Source organism: Macrotis lagotis, chromosome 1 (genome assembly GCF_037893015.1).
Source record: "Macrotis lagotis isolate mMagLag1 chromosome 1, bilby.v1.9.chrom.fasta, whole genome shotgun sequence".
Taxonomy (NCBI): domain Eukaryota; kingdom Metazoa; phylum Chordata; class Mammalia; order Peramelemorphia; family Peramelidae; genus Macrotis; species Macrotis lagotis.
In genome coordinates, this window is record NC_133658.1 from 582,165,056 (window position 1) to 582,187,457 (window position 22,402).

Below are 22,402 nucleotides of genomic sequence, written 5' to 3' on the forward strand. Positions count from 1 at the left end.
TCCCAAACCCTGAAAAAAAAGCATGCTTCACTGGAATCCATGGAGTCAATAGAGGAAAAATCAGGTCAGTATTAGAGTTACTAAGTCTTCATTATAGATATTGTGGGCAATGAAGGGACCATTAATACCTTTTCCCTCCCCCACAGTGCCCATTTGAGACATGTAGGTTGTACTTGTCTCCTTGTTAAAGGAGACCAAAAGCCTTGTGATTTCTTCACTGATAAACTAACCCCCCACCAATCTTTGCCAGCCCCCTACCCCACAGGTACCTATCTCCTATGCATCCTTCATCATTCTCAACCATAAAAAGAAAAGTCAGAAATGGAATCCTTAGTTTTTGAATCCATGAAATTCAAGAGCAATTTGATTTAAATAGATTTTATTTATTCAGAGGTAAACCCAAAAAGTCTCATGTGCAAAAGTATCATTCAAAGTGCATTGGTCCATTACCCCAAAATGAGTCTTGTTGAGTGTATACATGTGTGTGTTTCTCTTTGTGATTTGTCTCCCTATGTGTATAGTGATATGATGTATTGTCCCAGTCCATTCTTTCATTCATTAACCATTCTCCCTGAAAAATCCTGAAACATTTCCAATGACTATCTTCCCAAAGCACCAGAATGTAGAGCTGTAAAGGTGAGACTGGAGTGGGGCAATGCCACAGCTGGCTGGCTCTCCTTGCCCTTAAGTTTTTCACCTCTCAAAATCACTGTTGGTATACCATCTCCCTGAGTTTCGCCAGTATCGAAGAATCAAGAAGGTTCCAACTCCCAATAGGAGGAAAGCACCCAATACTCCAAAGAGGATCCCAAGAAAGGCTCCCTGGCTTAACCCCAAATGTTCACAGCGTTCACCCGATGGAGAGTAGATGGAATAGGATTTACAACTGGCAATAGAAAAGAGGGAATAGTCATCATGGCTGGAAAAGTAATGACAAGTCAAAAGGCATTTATTAAGGACCTGTTTGGGAATCAAAGAAAGGCTAATGGGGGAATTGTGGGGCAAGGGAAAGACTGATGGAAATAAGCATTTACTTAATCCCTTCTATGGGCCAGCTCTTTACACATTGCATTTCTAATAATAATGATAATAATAATAATAATAATAATAATAATAATAATCACTCTGTGTCAATTATTATTATCTCATTATTATCTCATTTGATCCAATAATGCTGGGAGATAGGTGCTGTTATTATCTTCTGTTTACAGATGAGAAAACTGAGGCAAACAGAGGTTGAATGACTCACCCAAGATCATACAGCTGAGGCAGGATTTGAACTCAGATCTTCTGACTCTAGCTCCAGCACTCTATCCATTGTATTATCTAACTTACAATAAATATCCTTGCAAGGTAGGTACACTTATCCCCATTTTACAGTTGAGGACTCTGAGGTAGACATTGATTTGCCCAGGGTCCCACAGTATCTGAGGCAGGATATAAACTCAGACTCCAGGTCCAATACGCTATCCACTGTACCACAAAGCTGCTGCAGGTAATATATTAAGAAAACAATCAAATATAAACAAGAAATATATAGGAAAATTGGAGATAATAGATAAAGGGAAGGCTCTAGATTCACATTTATGATGAAAAGTTTTTCTGGGTTTTTTTGGTTGTTGGGAGGGAGCAGTAGAAGGAATAGATTATAAATAGATGGAAAAAATTTTTTTTGGAAAAATTATTTTTAAAAAAGGAGCTGAGAAGAAACTTCTCTAGCTTCTTCCTTATCACTTACTAAATTGTTGGAGAGGAAGGAAGTTATTCCTTGATAAATCAAGTTAATCTCTGAGGAAGAGAAGTCAGAGTCAACCTTAGGACAAGATGAGGATGATGAGGGCAAGATCAGCACAGCCTAGTATGCTTGTAGGAAGCAAAGTCCCAGTGTAGCAAACAGTTAAGCTCTTTTTAAGTTCAAGGCCCAAAAGGTAGGGTAATACCATGAAAAGAATTCAGGACTTTGAACCAAGAAGATCTAGAATAAAAATATACTTAGGAGCAAAGATTTAAAGCTAGAATGGACCTGAGAGGCCATCTAGTCAAACCCCTCATTTTATAGATGGGGAAACTGAGGCTGCATGTATGGGGTCACATAGCTTGCTAGCAAATATCAGAGGCAGGATCTGATCCCCAGTCTTTCTGACTCCAAGTCCAAAACTAGACCCATTTATTAGCTGTGTGACTATGGACAAGTCCCTTAACTCCTCTGAAGCTTGGGAAACATCTGTAAATTAGAAATAAAGGAGGGAATCTAAATATCTGAAATTCTTATCCTAGAGGAATTCATAGGGCCTTGCTATATTAGGTGCAAGACCTGGAGGCTATAAAAAGGAGGTATGTCTCTGAGCTTTTGAAATATGACAAGACTACCATGCAAGCTATGTAACTCATATAAAATGTTTCATAATATCCCTCAGTCTCTAGAATAGATAGCCAGGATGGAGAGAGATTAAGTATTAACGATGATCAAAATAGTCTGAAATGTCTTAAGAGATTAAAACTACTCATTCATTAGTGTCCCCTAGAGCCTTTTCTCTAAATTCCCCTCTGCTCTATTCCTCAACCCTAACTCCTTCCTGCTTTTCTAGGAGAGAAAAAGATGTTTCTGAGTAAGGGATAGGACTAGCAAAGTTCAAGGACCCTCTAGATCAAATCAGGAGGGATTTGACTCTGACTCATTAGAAGAGACCAGTATGTCTTTGGAGTTTTATGAATAATTTTGGAGAAGTTACAAATATAAAAAGATATATAATTTTTGGTTACTAAAATGTGTTTTCCTAAAGCACAGGTCTAATCATGTCATTCCCATGCCCCTGATAGTACTTCCCCAACCCCTCTCCTCACCACACCCCTGTGTAATACTTTAGTGAGTCCTTATCATCTCCCAAATCCTTGGAATTCAAAACCATCATAACCTAGCTCTTCCTATCTTTCCAGTTTTCTTATCCCTTTCTCCCCAACACATACTCTTTGATCCAGTGACACTGGCCTCCTATCTGTTCCACTAACAAGAAGCTCCCCCCAAGCCTGGAATGCTTTGTCTCCTCTGCTCTGACTACTGACCTCCCTAGATTCCTTTAAAACTCAGTTAAAATTCCTCAGTCAACAGGAAGCCTTCCCTAGCCCCTCTAAATTCCAGGGCCTTCCCTCTATTAATTATTTCCTACTTATCCTGTACTTTGTTTTGTATATATTTGTTTATATTATCTTTCCCTTTAGATTGTAAACTCCTTGAGGGCAGGAAGTATCTTTTGCCTCTTTTTGTAACCCGTATCTGGTACATAGTAGTTGGCACAACGTATTGGTTGATCTATAAAAAATCCTCATTTTGATATCTAAGCCCTTCATAACCTGGCCACCTTCTTTCCAGTCTTCTTATACCTTACTCTCCTTTACAAAGTCTGCAAACCAGTGAGACTGTATTGCTTTTGTGCTGTTCCTCATTGTTCTTTGATGCTTCTTATGTGAGATAAGATAATCCATCTTCCAAATCCAGACATTTTTACTGGTTGTCCTCCACACCTGGGATGCTCTTCCTCCTCATTTTTGCCTGCTATCTTCTCTTAAATCCCAGATAAAAATCCCATCTTCTATTTAAAACCTCTCAAGCAGGGATCTCAAGCAAAGACAGTTTGTTTCACATCCACAAGACAAGTGTAACATTTCTCATTAATCTCCCCTTGTTTCTGCAATAAAGAATACTATACAAGACTATTGTCTTGGCAGGTGGTCCAATAGAAACAGTACTAGACCTGGAGTCAGGAAGACTATTCTTCCTAAATTAAATTTGGCTTCAGACATTTACTAAACTCACTTAATACTGTTTGCTTCAGTTTCCTCATCTGTAAAATGAATTAGAAAAGGAAATGATAAATCACTTCAGTATCTCTGCCAAGAAAACCTCAAAAGAGGTCATGAAGAGTTGGGCATGATTGAAAATGACTCAATAATTCTCACTACCTTATGCTTTGGCATAAGGATAAGGAATGAGGTGCTTATATCCAAGCTTTGGGGAACATATTTCAACCACCATGCTGAACTAACTCTCCCCTCCCCTCATCCTGCATGATTGACCCTTTTTTTTTAGGTTTTTTTTTTGCAAGGCAGATGGGGTTAAGTGGCTTTCCCAAGGCCACACAGCTAGGTAATTATTGTCTGAGACCGGATTTGAACACAGGTACCCCTGACTCCAGGGCCGGTGCTTTATGATTGACCCTTTCTTACCTGCAATTTGGCCCATGAGGTAGGTGCTGACACAGACCTCCATTCTTACAGTAGCCCTCAGCACAGGGGGACACACAGGAGAAGCCAGTTTTATCATTGTAGACAAGGTGGTAACCAGGGTAAGAGCCATTGCAGCTGAAGTATTTCTTCAGGTCATCCACTCCAACTATCAAATAGAACAGAAAGCATGGGTTGAAAGAACATGTTTTCTCATCTTCTTCTGAAACCAGAATATACTAGAGGATACTAGAGATGGAGACCAGAGACATCTGAATGTTTCCATGATCCAACTGCCCAAAGAAATTAGTAGGTGCTGTCATAGTTAGGATTGCCATTATCAAATTCTTTGGGCAATTATAGAGAATGGGGATGGAAACTCTTCCTCCCTCCCTGGAAGACTTTCTTATTTAAAGCATAAAACCTCAAGAAGTGATCTAATCCAGACCTCTCATTTTGCAGATGCTGGGTTCTCAAAAGAAGAAAGATGTTACCATGACCTCACAACAAGATGGTGACAGAGATGGACCTAGAATCTAGGTCTTCTCTCAATTCACTGAGAGTTCACTATTAGACATAGTATCTTATTTGACTTTTACCCAAAAGTAAGTTTTTAACTACAGTGGAAAAATCTTATTGACTTTCCATTTGATTTCATCTGGTTCTCAACTGTGTTTGTAGTTGCCAGTTCAATATGGCAGTAATAGTTATTGTCACCAGATGAGAAGGTCACTCCAGTAGAAACTAACTGTGTGTCACAAACTATGTATTGCATTTGGGGAACATAGGTAAGCCTTGGCTAACATTGCTTCAACAAATATTATTCGCCCAAAATATATATTACTTTTTAACAAAAAGGTGTTGTAATGTTCAGAAAATCACTCATTTATAATATTTATAATATTATTGTCATGAAATTAGTTGGTCCTTATGACATTTCATGTAACAATGTTTTTCTAAGGAGTCAATTAACAAAGTTGGGCAAGGTTATCTCTGTAGTATCTTTTGTCTTTTGGTGACATTTTAAAAAGTGAATAAGGGAAATGTTTCTTATTTCTCTCAACTGTTCTCCCCCCCAAAACCCCTAAATTAAATCGCTTTTCAGTTGTATGTGGACATCAATTTTTACCTTGTAGGTCAGTAGCTGTCTTTAGAATAATGGTTTCTATCAGTTGATTCAAAGTATGAATTTGAAACCTTTTTTGTTCATGAACCCCTTTGGCAGTCTGGTGAAGCCTATGGGACTCCTTGGAAAAATGTTTTTTACTTTTTAAACTCATAATCGAAGGAAAGGCTATATTTTAGTTAGAATTAATGAAAATAAAGATATATTTTTAAAAATCTATGTTCATAGACACCCTCCCCCCAACTTTACATAATGGGAAGGAGATAGCATTGTTTCTCAGAATTCTAGACAAAGAACAATTTGGGGATATTGATAGCTTTTCCCTAACATCCCAGACAGAGCTAGTCTCTAGCTAAATGTATGACTGTCTTAGGAGGTAGCAAGTTCCATAGCACTAGAAATTTTAAAACAAAGTTTGGATGTTGGATATGTCACAGAGGAGATTCTTGTCTAGGTATGGGTCAGACTAAAAGGATATTTGGGATCCCTGCTAATGATGAGATTCTGAGAAAAGATGATTCTTCAGAGGAAGTCATGAGTGTCTGAAAGATACTCATGGATTCCTAGTAATCCCAATAATCTGGCAAATCAATCTCTTAGATCTGGCTACTTATTCTTGTGGAAACATTTAAAATTTTTTTTTTTTAGTTTTGCCAGAAATATTAAGACATAATATTTTTCTCTAAAACCCTTTCCAAACTTCTGGGAAAAGACTTTGGGAAGCAGGGTGATAAACTACATTAGTGGAGTCAAACTCAAACAGAAATGGGGATCATAATCCCCACATAAGTAGTCCTATGGAACATATGTTGACTTGAGTGTTAAAGTTACTGTTATATATGTTTTATTTTATTTTTCCCAATTATCTTTTAATCTGGTTCTGCAGTACTTTAGGAGTGCCTACTTGCTACTTACTGCACCTCTGATGTCAAATTTCCTGTCCTCCAAGCTTCAGGGCCCCTTCCCACTGAAAAGAAAACATCTTTTTTCCTCCATATAGATGTCTAGGAGTCTTGAGAAGATGGGAGGGATGGGATGGATTTTTCCCTTATTCAAGACTCCTATAAATTTTTTTTTTTAGGTTTTAGCAAGGCAATAGGGTTAAGTGGCTTGCCGAAGGCCACACAGCTAGGTTATTATTATTGTCTGAGGCTGGATTTGAACTCAGGCACTCCTGACTCCAGGGCTGGTGCTCTATCCACTGTGCCACCTAGCTGCCTCAAGACTCCTATAAATTTACTTAAAATTGTCTTGGGGCAGAGTCATATCAGAGGACGTGATGGATGATGACAGATTGGAAAATTCTCTATTCCTTTTTCTCTACTAGCAATAGTTTAGCTATTGATAAATTGAATAAAACACTCTCCTGCAAACTGGTACTTAAATGTAGAGTATATTATTAGTGTTAATATAATATTCTTCCATACCCTCCTCTCCCTTCCCTCTATAAGGTAGAATTATGACTCACCTAATTTAACATCCCTGATATCTTTCTTAGTAACAGGGAGAAAGGTCACATTTCTCCGTGGTTTCAAAATCCCCGAGGGTCTATCCCATTTCCAGAAGACCTCTGGGACTGCTTCTATCAGCCTATTGTTCAAAAAGTCAATCACGGAGCCCCCAGGATAGTACTGGAACTCTGCAATCACACTCCACTTCTGAACCGAACCTTGGGTAGTGCTGTAAACCAAAAACACCAAATTGTTCTCGGTGGGTGGGGTCAGAGTCTATGGGATGGTGGCTGTCAGAAGGGTGGATAGATGATAAGATGATAGGTCTTGAACTGGAAGGGGCTTTCAGAAACCATTTTAGGCCAACCCCCTTGTTTTACAGATGCAGAAAAGAAAGGAACTAACTTCCTCAAGGCCACATTGCAATGTTAAAAACAGAATTTGAATCTAGGTCCTCCTATTGCAAATCCAAATCTCTTTCCACAATACCATATTATTTTCTAAGACTCAAGGTTGTCACTAAAGAGTGGCAAAGGGAGAAGACTAGATCAAGGGAAAGGGGTGGGGGTGGGAGAAGCATTATAACTCTTAGGTATGGTCAGAAGAATTTGAAATTTCCACCTACATTTTTGTAACCCGGCTGTTCTTCAGAAAAGCCCGACCTTCTAGGGACTTCAGTTTATAAGTTACCTGAGATGGGAGCAGACAGAATGTAGACATCAAGCAGAGAAAAAGAACCCAATTTACATCAAATTATGTAATTCTAAAATCTCTTCTGATCTTTGTTAATTTATAGATATAGACTTTTGTCATTGGTGTATTACAACTCTTTCCTTCTTCATCTGTCTCTTGGCTTCCCTGACTTCCTTCAAATTCAAGTTAAAATCCCATTTTCTGCAAAAAGGCTTTCCCTCTGCTCCTAGATTTTCCTTCTCTTTGCATTCCCCTCCTCCTTCTCCCCCTGCCAGGGACATGGGGTGAGGGGAGGCAGAGAAAGCAGAGATGTGTCTCACTTATGCCTCACCTATGATTGCAAAGGATTGAGCCCATACAACTGGCAATGCTTAATTGTATTGACTAGGTGTATGTGCTCATCCCTTCTCAATTACAGGTGAGGCTCAGCTCTGCCTCCTTTCTCTGTATGTCCCTGCCTCCTCCTATTCCTTCCTCCAAATCCATCCATTCACACAAACATAATATTTCTGGGAGAAAATGGATTAGTGGCATGATTCTAGGCCAATGGCCACTGATAGGAAAATAGATTTAGACTAGAAGGGACCTTAGAGATCATTTAGCCTTAAACCCCTTTTTCATTTTGTTGTTATTGTTGAATTATTTCAGTTGTGTCTGACTCTTCGTGACTCCAGTGGGGTTTTCTTGACAAAGATACTGGAGTGGTTTGCCATTTCCTTCTCCAGTTCATTGTACAGATGAGAAAACTGAGGCAAACAGGGTTAAGTGACTTGCCCAGGGACACACAGCTACTAGTGTCTGAGGTCAGATTTAAGGTCAGGAAGATGAATCTTCCTGAAAAAACAGAAGCTCAGGCAGGAAGTAATTTGCCAAAAACCCTAGAGTAGAAAGTATTCTAAATCCTAAATTCTTTCCACTACATGATGCTGCCTCTCTGTAGTAAAGGATTTTAGAGTTTGGAGGGATCTCAAACATATAGTATAACCAACCTAGAATTGGAAGAGACTTCCCTTAGAGGTCCTCTAGTCTAACATCCTTACTCTAAAAATAAAATGATGAGACCCAGGAATAAGTGACTTGCCCAAGATTAAACAGTTAGTAGATTTAAACTCAGGTCCTTTAACTTTTTTTGAATAAATAATGATTTTCAGGGACCCACTAACTGCCCAAGGCTTTGCACACAGTGGGTACTTAATAAATCTTTCCTGAATCAAAATTATCTTCACAAGGAAAAGGACAGTGGATAAAGTGAAAAAGCACTCTCCTTCTCTCATCATCATTCAACACAAATTGAGAGTGGGGAAGAAATTTCTATGAGATGCTTCATTCTCTCACAGAAGCCCTTGGCTCTCTCTCTAAAGAGAGATCTGTTGATAGCTCAGTGTATAAGAAATAAATGGTTCTCACTGGCATTTAGAAAAGATCTTAGTAGAATAACATTGAGCTAAGATTCAAAGTAATGCTTATGCAGTGCTTAAAATTTGTCAAAGATTATTTGGGATGAGCAAATTATAAAGTGATTTACTTCCTAAAAGTCTGTTGGAATAGAATTGACCAGTGTAACATGGGTTTTGGTAGTCAAGAATCAAACAACTTAAGTGGGCCAGTGTTCTTTTAGATCTTCAATCATTTTATACTGGGAAAATAAATAGAATAAGCACTTTTTTTTTTTACTGAGGTAACTTTCTTTAAATGAAATGAAGCAACTTTAGAAAAAAGAACTCTATTTACTTAATTAAATTACTTAATTATAAAATCTTTTCTGATCTTTGTTAATGTATAAATAAATATAGTCTTTTGACATTGGTGTGTTAAAACTCTTTCCTTGGGGGCAGCTAGGTGGCACAGTGGACAGAACGCTGACCTCGGAGTCAGGAGTACCTGAGTTCAAGTCCAACCTCAGACACTTAATAATTACCTAGCTGTGTGGCCTTGGGCAAGCCACTTAACCTCATTGCCTTGCAAAAAAAAAAAACCCCAAAAAACAAAAACTCTTTCCTTTTCCTATATCTGAATTCTTTCCTTCCTCATCTCTGTCTCTTGACTTCCCTAACATCCTTGAAGCTCCAGTTAAAGTCCCATCTTCTACAATCCCCCTTTATTCTGGTGTTTTCCCTCTAGTGATTATCTTCAATTTATCTTGTCTTTATCTTCTTTGTGCAGACTGAAGCTGAATGCAGAATTCCAAAGAATAGAAAGTAGAGATATAAATATTATGTACTTAAATAAGCAATGCAAAGAAATTCAAGAAAATAAGAAATATCAAGGGAATGTTTCATACAAAATGCAAAAATGGACATAACAAAGAATAAAAGTAGAAGGGATTTAACAGAAATAGATTAAGAAGATTTATAAGAGGTGACAGCGGGGCGGCTAGGTGGCTCAGTGGATAGAGCACCGGCCCTGGAGTCAGGAGTACCTGAGTTCAAATCTGGCCTCAGACACTTAATAATTACCTAGTTGTGTGACCTTGGGCAAGCCTAGCAAAAACTAAAAAACTAAAAAAAAAAGAGGTGACAGGAATACATAAAAGAACTACACAAGAAAGATCTTAGCATCACTGATAATTATGATGATGTTGTCACTGATTTGGAGATAGACATCTTGAAGAATGGAGTCAAGGGGGCCTTAAGAAGCATTGCTAACAATAAAGCTAGTGGAGATGACAGAATTCCAGTTGAGTCATTAAAAATTTGAAAAGATGATTATAAAGCAAATAATATTTGACCCAGATGTGAATTTTCCTTAGTCACAGTTAAAAATATTTGACCAGACATAAAGCCCTTATATGGGTTTGGATTTAGACATAGGTATATAATTTGTTAATATTTATGATAATTATATAACCCTCCAGCTTGGCAGATGCCAACTTTGTTCTATACTCCTGTCCTGTAGTCAAATAGTGAGGATTTGTGAAACACAGCAGACTGGACTTATAGACCTGAGACTTCCATAGTGTCCTGTTGCCAAAGCTAAACAAGAAATAGTGTAAATCTCTTGCCCATGGCTCCAGCATTCCTTTGGTATGTCTGAATTCAAGAACCTGCAGATAGGAGAAAACCTTCTGCTTAAAATGATGCTGTTAAAATGGCACTCAATTTGCCAACCAATTTGGAAAACTCAACAGTGGCCACTGGATTGGAAAAAATAAGTTCATATCCCAATTATAAAGAAGAGCAATGCCAAGGAATGTTCAAATTAACAATTGTGCTCATTTCACACACTAGCAAAATTATGCTTAAGATTCTGCAAGCTGGGATTGAGCAACATGTGAACTGAGATTTACCCAGAAGAACAGACCAGTTTTCAAAGAGACAGAAGAATTAGAGACCAAATTACCAATATTTGCTAAATTATGGAGAAAGCAAGAGAATTCCACAAAAAAACCCAAACAAACCCTACTTCTGCTTCATTAGCTACACTAAAGCTTTTTGACTGTGTGGATGACAACAAAATGTGGCAAGCCCTCAAAGAGATGGGAGCAATCATTTTACTTGTTTCCTCATATACAGATCAAGAAACAATAGTTAGAACCATACATGGAAAACTTCATTGGTTGAAGATTGAAAAAAGAGTACTATAAGATTGTATGTTGTCACCTTATTTATTTAACTTATGTGCAGAGTACATCATGTGAAATGCTAGACTGGATGAATCAAAAACTGGAATTAAATTTACCAGGAGAAATAGCAACAATCTCAGATAGGGAGATGACATGACTGATGACAAAAAGTGGAGGAGTAGAATTAAGAAGTCTCTTGATGAGAGTGAAAAAAGAGCAGTATATAAAAAAATAGCTTGAACCTTAACATAACATAAAACAACAAACTAATATCTTGGCAACTGTTCCCATCACTTCCTGGCAAATAGAGGGCAAAAAAATGGAAGCAATGTCAGTTTTTATATTCCCTGTACTCAAAGATCGCTGCAGTTGGCAGCTATAGCCATGAAATTAAAAAGACTTTTGCTCTTTGGAAGAAAAGCTTTAGCAAGTCTGGAAAGCATACTAAAAAGCAGAGAGATCTTGCTCCTAAAGGTCCATATAGTCAAAGTTATATTTTTTCCAGTTTGGCTCTGGGAGTTGGACTATAAGGAAAGCTGAACATGGTAGAATTTATGCTTTCGAATTGTGGTTCTAGAAAAGACTTTTAAGAGTTCTCTAGGACAAAAAGATCAAATCAGTCAATAATTAAAGCAATTAATTCAGGCTATTTACTAAAAGGTCAAAGACTGAAGATGAAGTTGAAATACTTAAACCACATAATGAAAAGATGAGACTCAATGGTCTCAATGGACTCAATGATGTTGGAAAATATTGAAGGCACAAGGAAAAAGTAATGGCAGAGGATCCGATGGATAGATTCTGTCTTGGAAACAATGAGCATGATCTTCAATAGAAGAGATAGTAGAGGAAAGAAGGGCCTGGTGAGCTATGGTCTATGGAATCATGAAAAGTAGGACACAACTGAGCAACACTAACAACATAAAACAGTTATAAAATGTTTAACATCTGTAATTTTGGAAGAATGTTTTTGACATATACTAACTCAAGGAAATATAGTTGTAAATCAAAGAAACTTGCTCTTTGATAAATGCCTTATAAAATAATAAAAATATTTTTGAATCCATATGATTTATTTCTTCTGGATTTGATTTGTCATTATTCTAAACCAGAGATGTCTAATTCAAATAGAACTGGAGCCTGCAGGCTGCATATATCTTTGTTCTAAATAATTTGTGTTTAAAATATTCATTAAGATTGAATTTGTCTCAACCAGACATTTCCTTGATTGGATACTTTTTAATAACTACTCATGCTTTCCCACATAATATAACATTCTTTGCCATTCACTCTATTCTGGACATGTGGGTTTTTTTTTTTTAGTTTTTTGCAAGGCAAATGGGGTTAAATAGCTTGCCCAAGGCCACACAGCTAGGTAATTAATAAGTGTCTGAGACCAGATTTGAACCCAGGTACTCCTGACTCCAAAGCCAGTGCTTTATCCACTACGCCACCTAGCCGCCCCTAAATTTAGTGTTCTTTATCTTACTCTAAACTTCATTCTTTCAACCTGTGAGCTTGACCATCACTAGGTTTCCTCAATTCATTTCTGTAGCCCCTGACCTCAGGTCCTTCTGACCCCAGAGCGGATGTTCTATCCACCATGCCAAATATGCTTTCTACTCCATCTACGTAGACTTCAACCTGAATCTCGACATATTGTGCTCACAGTGGCATTGACGTCTTCTTGAGTCGCCATTTCATTTTCTCTAAGCGAGAGTTCAATGGTTCTCAGAGGAAGGTCTGGAGAAAAAAGAAAAAAAATTTGCTAATAATTCCTCCTACTCAGTAAACTCCAGTAGCTCCAGTCTTCTCATATCTTACTTCATCTCCATATTCTGTGATTCAATAACATTGACCTAATTCTTTGAAGAAGAAACCCTCATCTCCCTACCAGGGCATCATATTAGCTCTGGGTTTTATCTCTCCTACCTGAAAGGCTCTCTCTAACTCATCTCCATTACCTCATCACTTCCCTGGCTTCTTTCAAGTTGCAGCTAAAATCTCAACTTTTACAGGAAACTTTTCTCAACTCTTCTTAATTCTAGTGCCTTCTCTCTGTTTATTATTTCTGATCTTTGCTATCTATATATCTTGTTTGAACATAGGTTTTGACATGTTGTCTCTCACATAGATTGTGAGTACCTTGAGGGCAGGGACTATCTTTTGCCTTTCTTTGTATCACTGGCACTTAACACAGTGCCTAGCACATCATTTAATAAATGTTTATTGACTGACTGACATGGAATTTCCCAGGAAATTCACCACTGAAGTCTTAGACTAAAGAAGGAAGAATTGAGGGGTTGGATGACTTTCCAAAATCACCAAGAAAGTCTGGTGAAACTGAAAGTGACCTATTCTCTCAATTCCTATCCAAGAACCCTTCCCATTAGACAAAGATCTCTCAACTTTATGAGAGGGCTCCTAAATTTCTTGTACCTCATATCACCTCTAGCCAAAAAAAAAAAAAAAAAATGTGGTTTAGTTCATAAAAATCAGTAACCCCATACAGTAATTCAGGTCTCAACAGTGCTGGGCTCCCTTTATTAGAATCATAGTCAATATCTGAATCTTAAATCTTAGAAATAATCTAATTCTCCCCTCTCCCCTCCCCCTCCAGTATTTGACATATGTGTCAATTATGGCTGAGAAAAGTGAAATAATTTGCCCAACATCATTCTTGTCCATTAGTGGCATAACTGGAAGTAGAATCTCTGATTCTAAAATCTAGAGCTCCTACCATTACACTACATTGACTTTCTTAAAGGGTCATAGGAAGTGAGAACAGGGGAAAGACTTAGAAGGCAAAGAAGACTGTTAACTCATCCTGTTTTTTAACAGCAGAGTTATAACTAGACATTTTGGCTTCCAGGGCTAGCAGCACCAAATGGACTCTCAAGTCAATTTTGCACTTCTTTTTGCACTTTATTGTGTTTTTTGTTTTTGTTTTGCTTTGTTTTTAGGTTTTTTTTGCAAGGCAATGGGGTTAAGTGACTTGCCCAAGGCCACACAGCTAGGTAATTATTAAGTGTCTTAGGTCAAATTTGAACTCAGATACTCCTGACTCCAGGGCTGATACTCTATCCACTGCACCACCTAGCTGCCCCTGAACTTTATTGTGAAAATAATAGAGGTAATTAAGACAAATATAGTTGAGTGGGATGGAGAAGTGGTTATTATAGTGGCTTGTAGATCAGTGTTATTAACAATATGGTAATTCCCTATTAACTAAGTTCAGGTCCCCAGTGTTGAAAGAGTTAAGGGCTGTCAACATGTAAATGTAATCCCTGTTAAAACTGCCTAATCTTTTAAAAAATCAACATTTCAAGATTTTTGTATTAGTTAAATTTCAGTGCCCTGGGGAAATTCCTGATTGCACTGTCCAAGTTATAGCTCTGGACATTGCTATAAGTTATTTCTAACAAAATGATATTGGAGTCTGAAGTCTCAATTTCCATGACCTCCCTCCAGAGTTTATCCAAGATCTGGAATTTAAAAAATATGGAACTAGAATCATGGTAATTCCTTTCTACATCTGATGGCCATTGGTGGGGTGGGGAGAAGGTAGTATTGTAAATGCTACAAGGACCAGGTCATACCTGAAAGCACAGTTGGTGTAAAAGGGTTCCCAGCTATGAAGCATTGATTATCAACAAAAGCTGGGGGGCAGTCACAGGTGGCTTGGCAGTCAGAGGAGATAAAGCACTTTCCATCATTGAAGCAATGTCTCGGGGGGCACTTAGTCTCACAACCTGAAAAGGGAAAAGGAGAATCATCAGTCAAAGAAGTAATGGTGGAGTTGTGGACAATCATAATAACTGTTATTTAGGTAGCATTTTAAATATTGAAAAGTGCATTGGTTTCACTGCCAGCAAACATACCTGATAAAGACAGGAATACAATAAGGTAAGTAGAGAGGATTGATCTTGCCCATATTCTTGTCTTTCTTAGGCACATTTTTCATCCTACTGATATCTATTCCCCTTTTTCCTTACCCCCATATTCCCCACAATGTGCTCCACATTAGACTCATGTTTCCTCTTTGCCTGTCTTTCTCCCATTTATACCGAGACAGAGACTAGATTGTCAGTCTTCTTGATTTCAAAAAAAGACCCTGGAGATTGGGGAGTGTAGTAGAGAAGGTGGCAAGTTTTCTGCCCACACATTTCCTCTCTTCTTCCCTCTTTCGCTACCCCTTGGATACAGTTGTCTTCCTGACTTTATTTGGGACCCTCAGGTAGTTCTGTTGAATTTAGGGGAAACTGAACTGGGTTTGGAGACCATTGTCTCAGACTCATTGAATTTCATCCTTCAGCCCCATCATAGTTTAGAAATTGGGGACAAAACATAGGGCTGTCTTCTCCCTGGAGTCTCCCCTGTTCACTGCAAATATTACAGATGATGTCTCTCTTTATCTAATCTTTCTCCAGTCCCAGGTTCAGGTTTTCCCTAATTCCGTGTCCCATACTTATATACCAACCTCCTGTCATAACCTTTTCCCAGCTTCTCCCTCTCCTTCTTGAGGACTACCTCCTGGGTTTCTCCTCCCAAATATGGCACCCTTCCTTGCTTCCACCTCTTCTGCATTCCCTCCACTTCTGTTAAACCCACATTATAGCAGCAGTTTACACTATGTGTTCCTTCTCATTAAGCATCACAGTTGTAGAGCAACAACACAGATACAGAGCTAGGAGGGGCCCAAGGAACCATCTGGTCCAATACTCTTATTTTGCAGATATGGAAACTGAGACTTTTATTTATTTATTTACCCAAGGTCATATAGGTTATAAGTGGCAGAATCAGAATTTGAATCCAAACCCTTAGATAGTCAATCTCATTCCCACATTCTAACTTCCTTTCTCTGTGTTGTTTTTTTTTTTGGCTAGGCAATGGGGTTAAGTGACTTGCCCAAGGTCATACAGCTAGGTAATTATTAAGTGTCAGGTCAAATTTGAACTCAGGTCCTCCTGACTCCAGGGCTGGTGCTCTATTCACTGTGCCACCTAGCTGCCCCTCTAACTCCCTTTCTCTTAACTTCTGGGTCAATACTCACTTGCACAATGTCTCCCATCTCCAGTCATATTCTGAGGGCAGGGGCCACATCCTTTTATAGGATCACATAATACACCAGGGAAACAATGCTCAACACAGGAGTCAAGCTTGCGGTCACAGAAAAAGCCGAGAGTTTCCTGGTCACACTTACAGGTCGCCACCTAAAACAGTAATCTTATCAGTGAGTTTGTTAAATGTGAGATATCATGGATCTCATTGTGTTTCCACAGCATCCCTCTCTCCTTTATGACCCACAGCCAGCACCCTCCTAACATCCTACTGATGTTCGGTGGGATGAAAATCACCTGAAGAGATGAGTTGTCTATTCGGTTGCTGTCACTGTAGTTGCACTGGTTCTCATTTGAACAGTTGCAGACCACAGCCCTGGGTTGTAGAACAGAAGATAAGTTTTCTGCATTGCTTACCCAGAGCTCAAGGGTAAAAGGGTTCAAGGATCGTGGAGTCCACGATAATGTTCCATTTTCTTCTTCAAAGCAAAAAGAGATCACAGTAAGCTGGAGCAGGTCAGGGAACCAAGTATATCTGTCTTGATTTCTGACACATATCTAGAGTGGCTTTTATGTGATCTGGCTACTTAACTTTTGGTTCTGTTATTTCCACCCTCCTTGCCTCAGATTCTGCCATGTCTGACCAAATTTTGCCATATTCCTAGGTATGGTAAGACCCTTGAACAAAGAGAGCTTCTCTAGAGTGGTTCAGGTCCATCTTCAAGTTGACAAACTCCCTTCTCTTTCTACCTTTCCCAATCTCAATGGACACTCCTTCCAGACCCAAATAAGACTCAAATAAGAAGTTACAATATTACAGGTTAGGTGGCTTCTGACTGGAAGAGAGCCCTAACGGGCACCATTCATAGGGCTACTCAGAACATTCCCCAGGTTTATGTTGATTAGCACAATTTCCTCAAAAGCTGGAGGAGAAGTGATGGACACAAGATATAGCAACATACATTTTTGGATATGGATTTGATTATGTTTATTAGTTTATTGGTTTCAAAAGTTGTTCTTTTCCCTTAAAAAAAGGACCCTTCTTCCAGGCTCTTTTGAACTGGATTGGATTTCCTATTCCACAACTTTATATTAGTTCTCTTTTTTCTTATATATGCATATATATATATATGTATATATGTGTATTTGTATAGATATATGTGTATATAAGTGTGTTCATATATATATATGTAACCATATCTCTAGAATCAATATCATATATATTACATATATTTATATAAATATAAATTCCAGATTCTATTCATATGAATTTTACAAAGTTCTGGGAGGAAGGTCACACATGTCTGAAGCTACATTTGAACTGAAGTCCTCTTGACTCCATGACTGGTACTCTAACCATTTAGCTACCCTCAAAAGTCATAAAAAGAGGGTTGAAAAGAGCTTCTAAGGTAGTAGATAGTTAACTAGTTATTTAGTATTTATTATGAAATAACTTTTATACAATAGTTTGTAATATACAACAGTTTCTAATTTAAGGACTAAGGAAGGGAAGGAGAAGTCAGGAAGGAAAAAAGTACAAAAATTATAGTTATCATTAATATTAACAGAATGAGCATGAATATAATTGTAATTTTTCCCATGTCAAAGAGAATACTGCCCTGAGAATAAAAGGATTTAAGAAAGAATTCTTTCTTGTGCAGAGAGAAGAAAAAAGGAAAGCGAGTTGGTCTAAGTCTAGGTATGGGTTCCTTGGTCTTTCCTGGGATTAACAGAAAAGTTTTTTCCTTAGATCAATGAGCTCTTGAAGTGGAAGTAAACTGAAGATCAGATACTTTTATTATAAACTATCAGGAAACTAGTTATGAACTGCTGGGATTTTTTTTGGATAACAGAAAAACATGAGAAAAGAAAAAAAATTTCTCCTTGAAATAAAATGAGAAAAGCCAGAGTTAGGTTAAATAGTATTATTAACAGTTAATGTTGGTAAGAAAGGAATTAAATTATATTTAGACATTTTAATTTCTTCAATTCTTTCTCTAAGTTGTATACTATATTTTTAAATATATAGACAAATATTATCAACTAATTATTAATTGATTTACTATATTTTGGGATTTTAAAATAGCTATTATTTTTGTAGGAAAACCATAATCGATTTCATTGCTATATGCTCTAATTTATCTCTGTCCCTGAGGATATTCTAGAAAATTGACAATGTTGTCATAATTGACCAACTGATCTGACTGATGGTGGGTTACATGAATTGCAGGCAGAATGCCTATGAAGAAATAACTCCAGAAGAGCTAGCATTGAAAACCCCAGACCATAAAATGATCACAAACTTTACACAGGCTATAAGGAGGCAGATCCATTCAATAGTCTGGCTCTGACCTTCCTTTCCAAGAAGAATGAGCCCAGTCAGCTTTCATTACCCATGGTGAAGTCAGGAAGGTGTTTGTTGAGGTAAAATCTGGATCCTGGCTCATTGCTACTATATGTCACTCTCTGGGTCTTCCCCATATAGGCATGGATCAAGGTGTCACCTTCAAGGATGGGTGGGAACTGGTCTGAAAAAACACGAAGAAAAAGTATTGATCTCCCAAAATATTGCTTTCAATATTATTTCTCTTCTTTCAGATGTACTGGGCTTGTCTCAGACAAACCTGGATGCCACTGCCCCTTTTAAAGAAGTAAGAAGATGAATTATGGTTCTTCCACGTGGCCAAAATTTCATCCCCTTTGCCTTTCTTTCCTGTTCTTTCTCTTCAAAAAAGTTTATTACAAATTTTCAACTATGGAAATGACAATAATGGTTATTGTCCAAAGTGAATTAGCAGATGCTGTCTCCATCTTTCCAAGAGCTTAAACCCTATGAATGACAACATTAACGGGGATGATCAAGAATAATATGCAGGCAGTTGAGAAGTGTAGGTGGCACCACAGAGTTCTGGGCTTGAGGAGTCAGGAAATCCTGAATTCAAATTCAATTTCAGTGATTTACAAACTGTGTGGCCCTGGGCAAGGCAAATAATAATATTAATAACTTACATTTATATCAAGCAGGGGCTTTGCCAACTGATTGATTCAGCAGTAAAATGAGAATGGGTCAACTAAGTGGTGCAGAATAGAGGATTTAACCTGAAGTCAGAAAGACTACTTTTCCTGAGTTCAAATCCAGTCTCAGAAACTTAGAGGCTAGGAGACTTTAGACAAGTCATTTAACGCTATTTGCCTTAGTTTCCTCATCTGTAAAGTGAACTGAAGAATGAAATGGCATCTGTTACCAAGGAACTCCAAATGGAGTCATGAAGAGAAGACCGTAACTGAAAAATGCTGGCACAAAGGTTCTCAATAAATTCTTGTTATCCTTCTCTCTTCCTCAGAGACATAGCAAGGAGTCATTCCTTGGCCCAAGCAAAATCACAGAATTTCAGAGCTAAAAAGGACTTTAATGACTAGTTCAACCCCATCATTTTACAGATAAAGAAACTGAAAGGGGAAGTGATTTGCTCAAAGTTAGTGGCAGAATCAAGATTCAAACCTGGGTCTTCTAAATTCAAATACACTGGGTTTTTTTTTTTTTCGGTTGTATCACAGCTGTACTGATCCCAAGCCTCTGTAATCTGCCTTGGGTCTGGTAGCATTTCTTTAGCTTTTCTCTAGGGTACCGAGGATAATAAGGTGGAGAAGCGAGGAAATTTGGACAAGAGGCAGATCACTGATATTGTCCAGTACTTTCTTCACACTCTGGCTTCTTTCTTTATCCATTCAGGTGTTAGCATTATCTTCTTCTGGAAATTAGTTTGCATGTACTGTGTACTTATGTTTATTGCATCTACACAGGAAAATGTAAGCTCCTTCAGGACAGGAATTTTGACTGTTGTCTTTGAATCCCCTGTTCTAATACAGTTTCTTGTTCATAAAATAAATGTTTCTTACAGTGAATTGAATTGTATTTTCCCCCATACCTCCTCCATGTAAGAACTTTAGGCCATAATAACCATGTTGTCACTTACTGAGGGTCCCATTCATGCTCTGGAAGTCTCTATAGATGTTTTTGGTGGCATTCCCGATATTAAGATTCCTTGTGGCCAAGGCATCATATATACATAGTGTATTATTATTACACAGGGTAGCTGCTTGTTCATAGAAGGTATCGTTTTTTTCCAGTTTGGACAGGAAGACAGGAATGAAGTTGCTGGTCATGTTATCATGGCTTTCAGCAAAGAGGCTATTTCCAGTGACATTCCCTGAAATAAATAATACAATCCAGGGTGATGAGCAATGATGGTATATGGGATATGTTGCCCTCATCTTTTCTATATTATGCCTATAGTCTCCATTTATACCATTGAGGGTAAAGTTCCAGGTTCTGGGACTATAAGGTCAGAGACCAATCTTTCTGTATAAGAATTTATTCAGCTACTCCTCGATTGACAAAGTTCCTCTAGGTTTCCAGGTCTTTGCTATAAGAAAAGGGCTGCTATAAATATTTTGCACATTATTCTCATATGCACATATGGGTTCTTTTCTTTATTCTTTAATCTCTTTAATCATCTAATTGTGGTATTGTTGAGTCAAAGGGTATGTGCCATTTAGTGACTTTTTGAATTAGTTCAAAATTGTTTTCCAAAATAGCTAAACTAATTTCAGTGATACCAAGAGTGCACTGATAAACCAGCACTCTTGCAGCCCCTTAACAACTGTCCTGTTCATCTTAAGGAGTATGAGATAAAAACTTAGAATTGTTTTAATTTGCATTCTCTTATCATTAGTGATCTGAAGCATTCTTTTTACATAGTTATTGTTTGCTTATATTCTTTTTATGGTGGGGGGGAGAACTGAATGTTCCTAACTTTTGATAACTTATCTATTGGGGCATGGTTCTTGTTCTTGTATATTTGAGTCAATTTCCCCTAAATCTAGGATATCATATTTTGAAATAAAATTTTTCTATAAAGATTTTTCCCCAGTTAACAGTTTTCCTATTAATTTGAACTCTATTCATTTTGTGCAATTTTATCTAATCAAAATTGCTCATCTTATCTCCTCCAAACTCTCTATTCTTTATGTCATCAAGAATTTTTCCTTTATCCATAGCTATGAATTTCTCTTTGTTAGGAATCACTGTTCAGATAGACAAAGGCCTTTTTTACTTTCCCCTCCCAATCTTTCATGCTTAGAAGTGGAATCTGGCAGTAGAGGAAAAAAGAGATTTTAATATTAGATCTTTCAGAATGCAAAAGTGATATAACGGTAGCACTAAGATCTTCAGAGTTTTTAGATGAACTTTGAGGAAACCCTCCCATCCCTAATACAGAGACAGGAGTCTATTTCCAGTAGAATTGTGACTCTTGTGTCTATTCATCTCCCTTATCCTGGCCCCAGCACCAAGTTCTAGGACTTCCTAGACTATAATTGAGACCCCCCCAGGACTCACAGCTCATTCCGTAGTGAAAAACATCCTCCTCAGAGCTGTTATATGGAATGGAGGAGCCATTGGACATCTTGAAATCATCATAGATATTGTTATTCCACACCCCTAGGGAAGAAAGAAGATAGTGATTATGTATATGGTAATCCTTTTTCAAGAAATTAAACTGCTCTTTCAGTGGGTGAGGGAAGGGCTGGTGAAAGGAAGAGAATTTGGAACTCAATTTTTTTTAAATGTTAACAAAAAGGGGGGCAGCTAGGTGAAGCAGTGAATTGAGCACCAGCCCTGGAGACAGGGGGACCTGAGTTCAAATCTAATCTCAGATATTTAATAATTACCTAGCTATGTGACCTGGGGCAAGTTACTGGACCTCATTGCCTTGCAAAAGCCAAAAAAAAAAAATGTAAAAAAAATAAAGAATTGGGGCAGAGCCAAGATGAAGGGATCGAGTCTTCGGAGCTCTCTGATAAAAACTCATAAACTAAGGACTCTAACTAAATTTTCGAGAGACAGAACCCACAAAGGGACCCAGTGAGGCAGTTCTCCTACTCAAGGTAACCTGGAAAAGAGCAGAAAGGCTCTGCTCCCCGGGATCGGAGGGGTGGCCCACCAGAGGGGTGGCCTGCCAGAGCCAAAGAACCTCAGCCTCCCGGAGGCAGCCCCAGGGTGCTGGGAGCCGTGGCTCACAGCAGCGGGGGAGTCTCCTGAGCTGCACCCCGGGGAGCACTGGCACAAAGTGGGGGAACAGCGGGGGGGGGGGGGAACCTCTGCCAGAGCAAGCACAGGGAGCCCAGCCCTCAGGACACACAGCCAGCAGCCTGGTCTTTCGGCAGCCTAGACCCGGAAACAGAAGCAGGTGGAGCTGGTAAGCAAGAGCCCCCAGGGCATGAGCCC

At 38.3% G+C, this 22,402-nt stretch overlaps 1 protein-coding gene across 3 annotated transcripts in view; it reads right to left on the reverse strand.

Annotated features, from left to right (window-relative positions):
• Positions 1-362: 362 nt before the first annotated feature.
• MUC4 (mucin 4, cell surface associated) overlaps positions 363-22,402 on the reverse strand; it is a 73,264-nt gene continuing 51,224 nt past the window's right edge. The window contains exons 14-24 of one of the 3 annotated variants that reach the window (XM_074214747.1): positions 21,515-21,616; positions 20,091-20,324; positions 18,507-18,641; positions 16,411-16,589; positions 16,107-16,266; positions 14,653-14,805; positions 12,723-12,796; positions 7,424-7,488; positions 6,816-7,027; positions 4,225-4,390; positions 363-886 (exon numbers count right to left, since the gene is read on the reverse strand). In XM_074214747.1, coding sequence (XP_074070848.1) covers positions 694-886; positions 4,225-4,390; positions 6,816-7,027; positions 7,424-7,488; positions 12,723-12,796; positions 14,653-14,805; positions 16,107-16,266; positions 16,411-16,589; positions 18,507-18,641; positions 20,091-20,324; positions 21,515-21,616 — 1,673 coding nt within the window. In that variant the 3' untranslated portion in view covers positions 363-693. Of the gene's footprint in view, positions 887-4,224; positions 4,391-6,815; positions 7,028-7,423; positions 7,489-12,722; positions 12,797-14,652; positions 14,806-16,106; positions 16,267-16,410; positions 16,593-18,465; positions 18,642-20,090; positions 20,325-21,514; positions 21,617-22,402 lie in introns of those variants that run through there. The other 2 variants (XM_074214746.1, XM_074214748.1) reach the window with 2 other exon arrangements.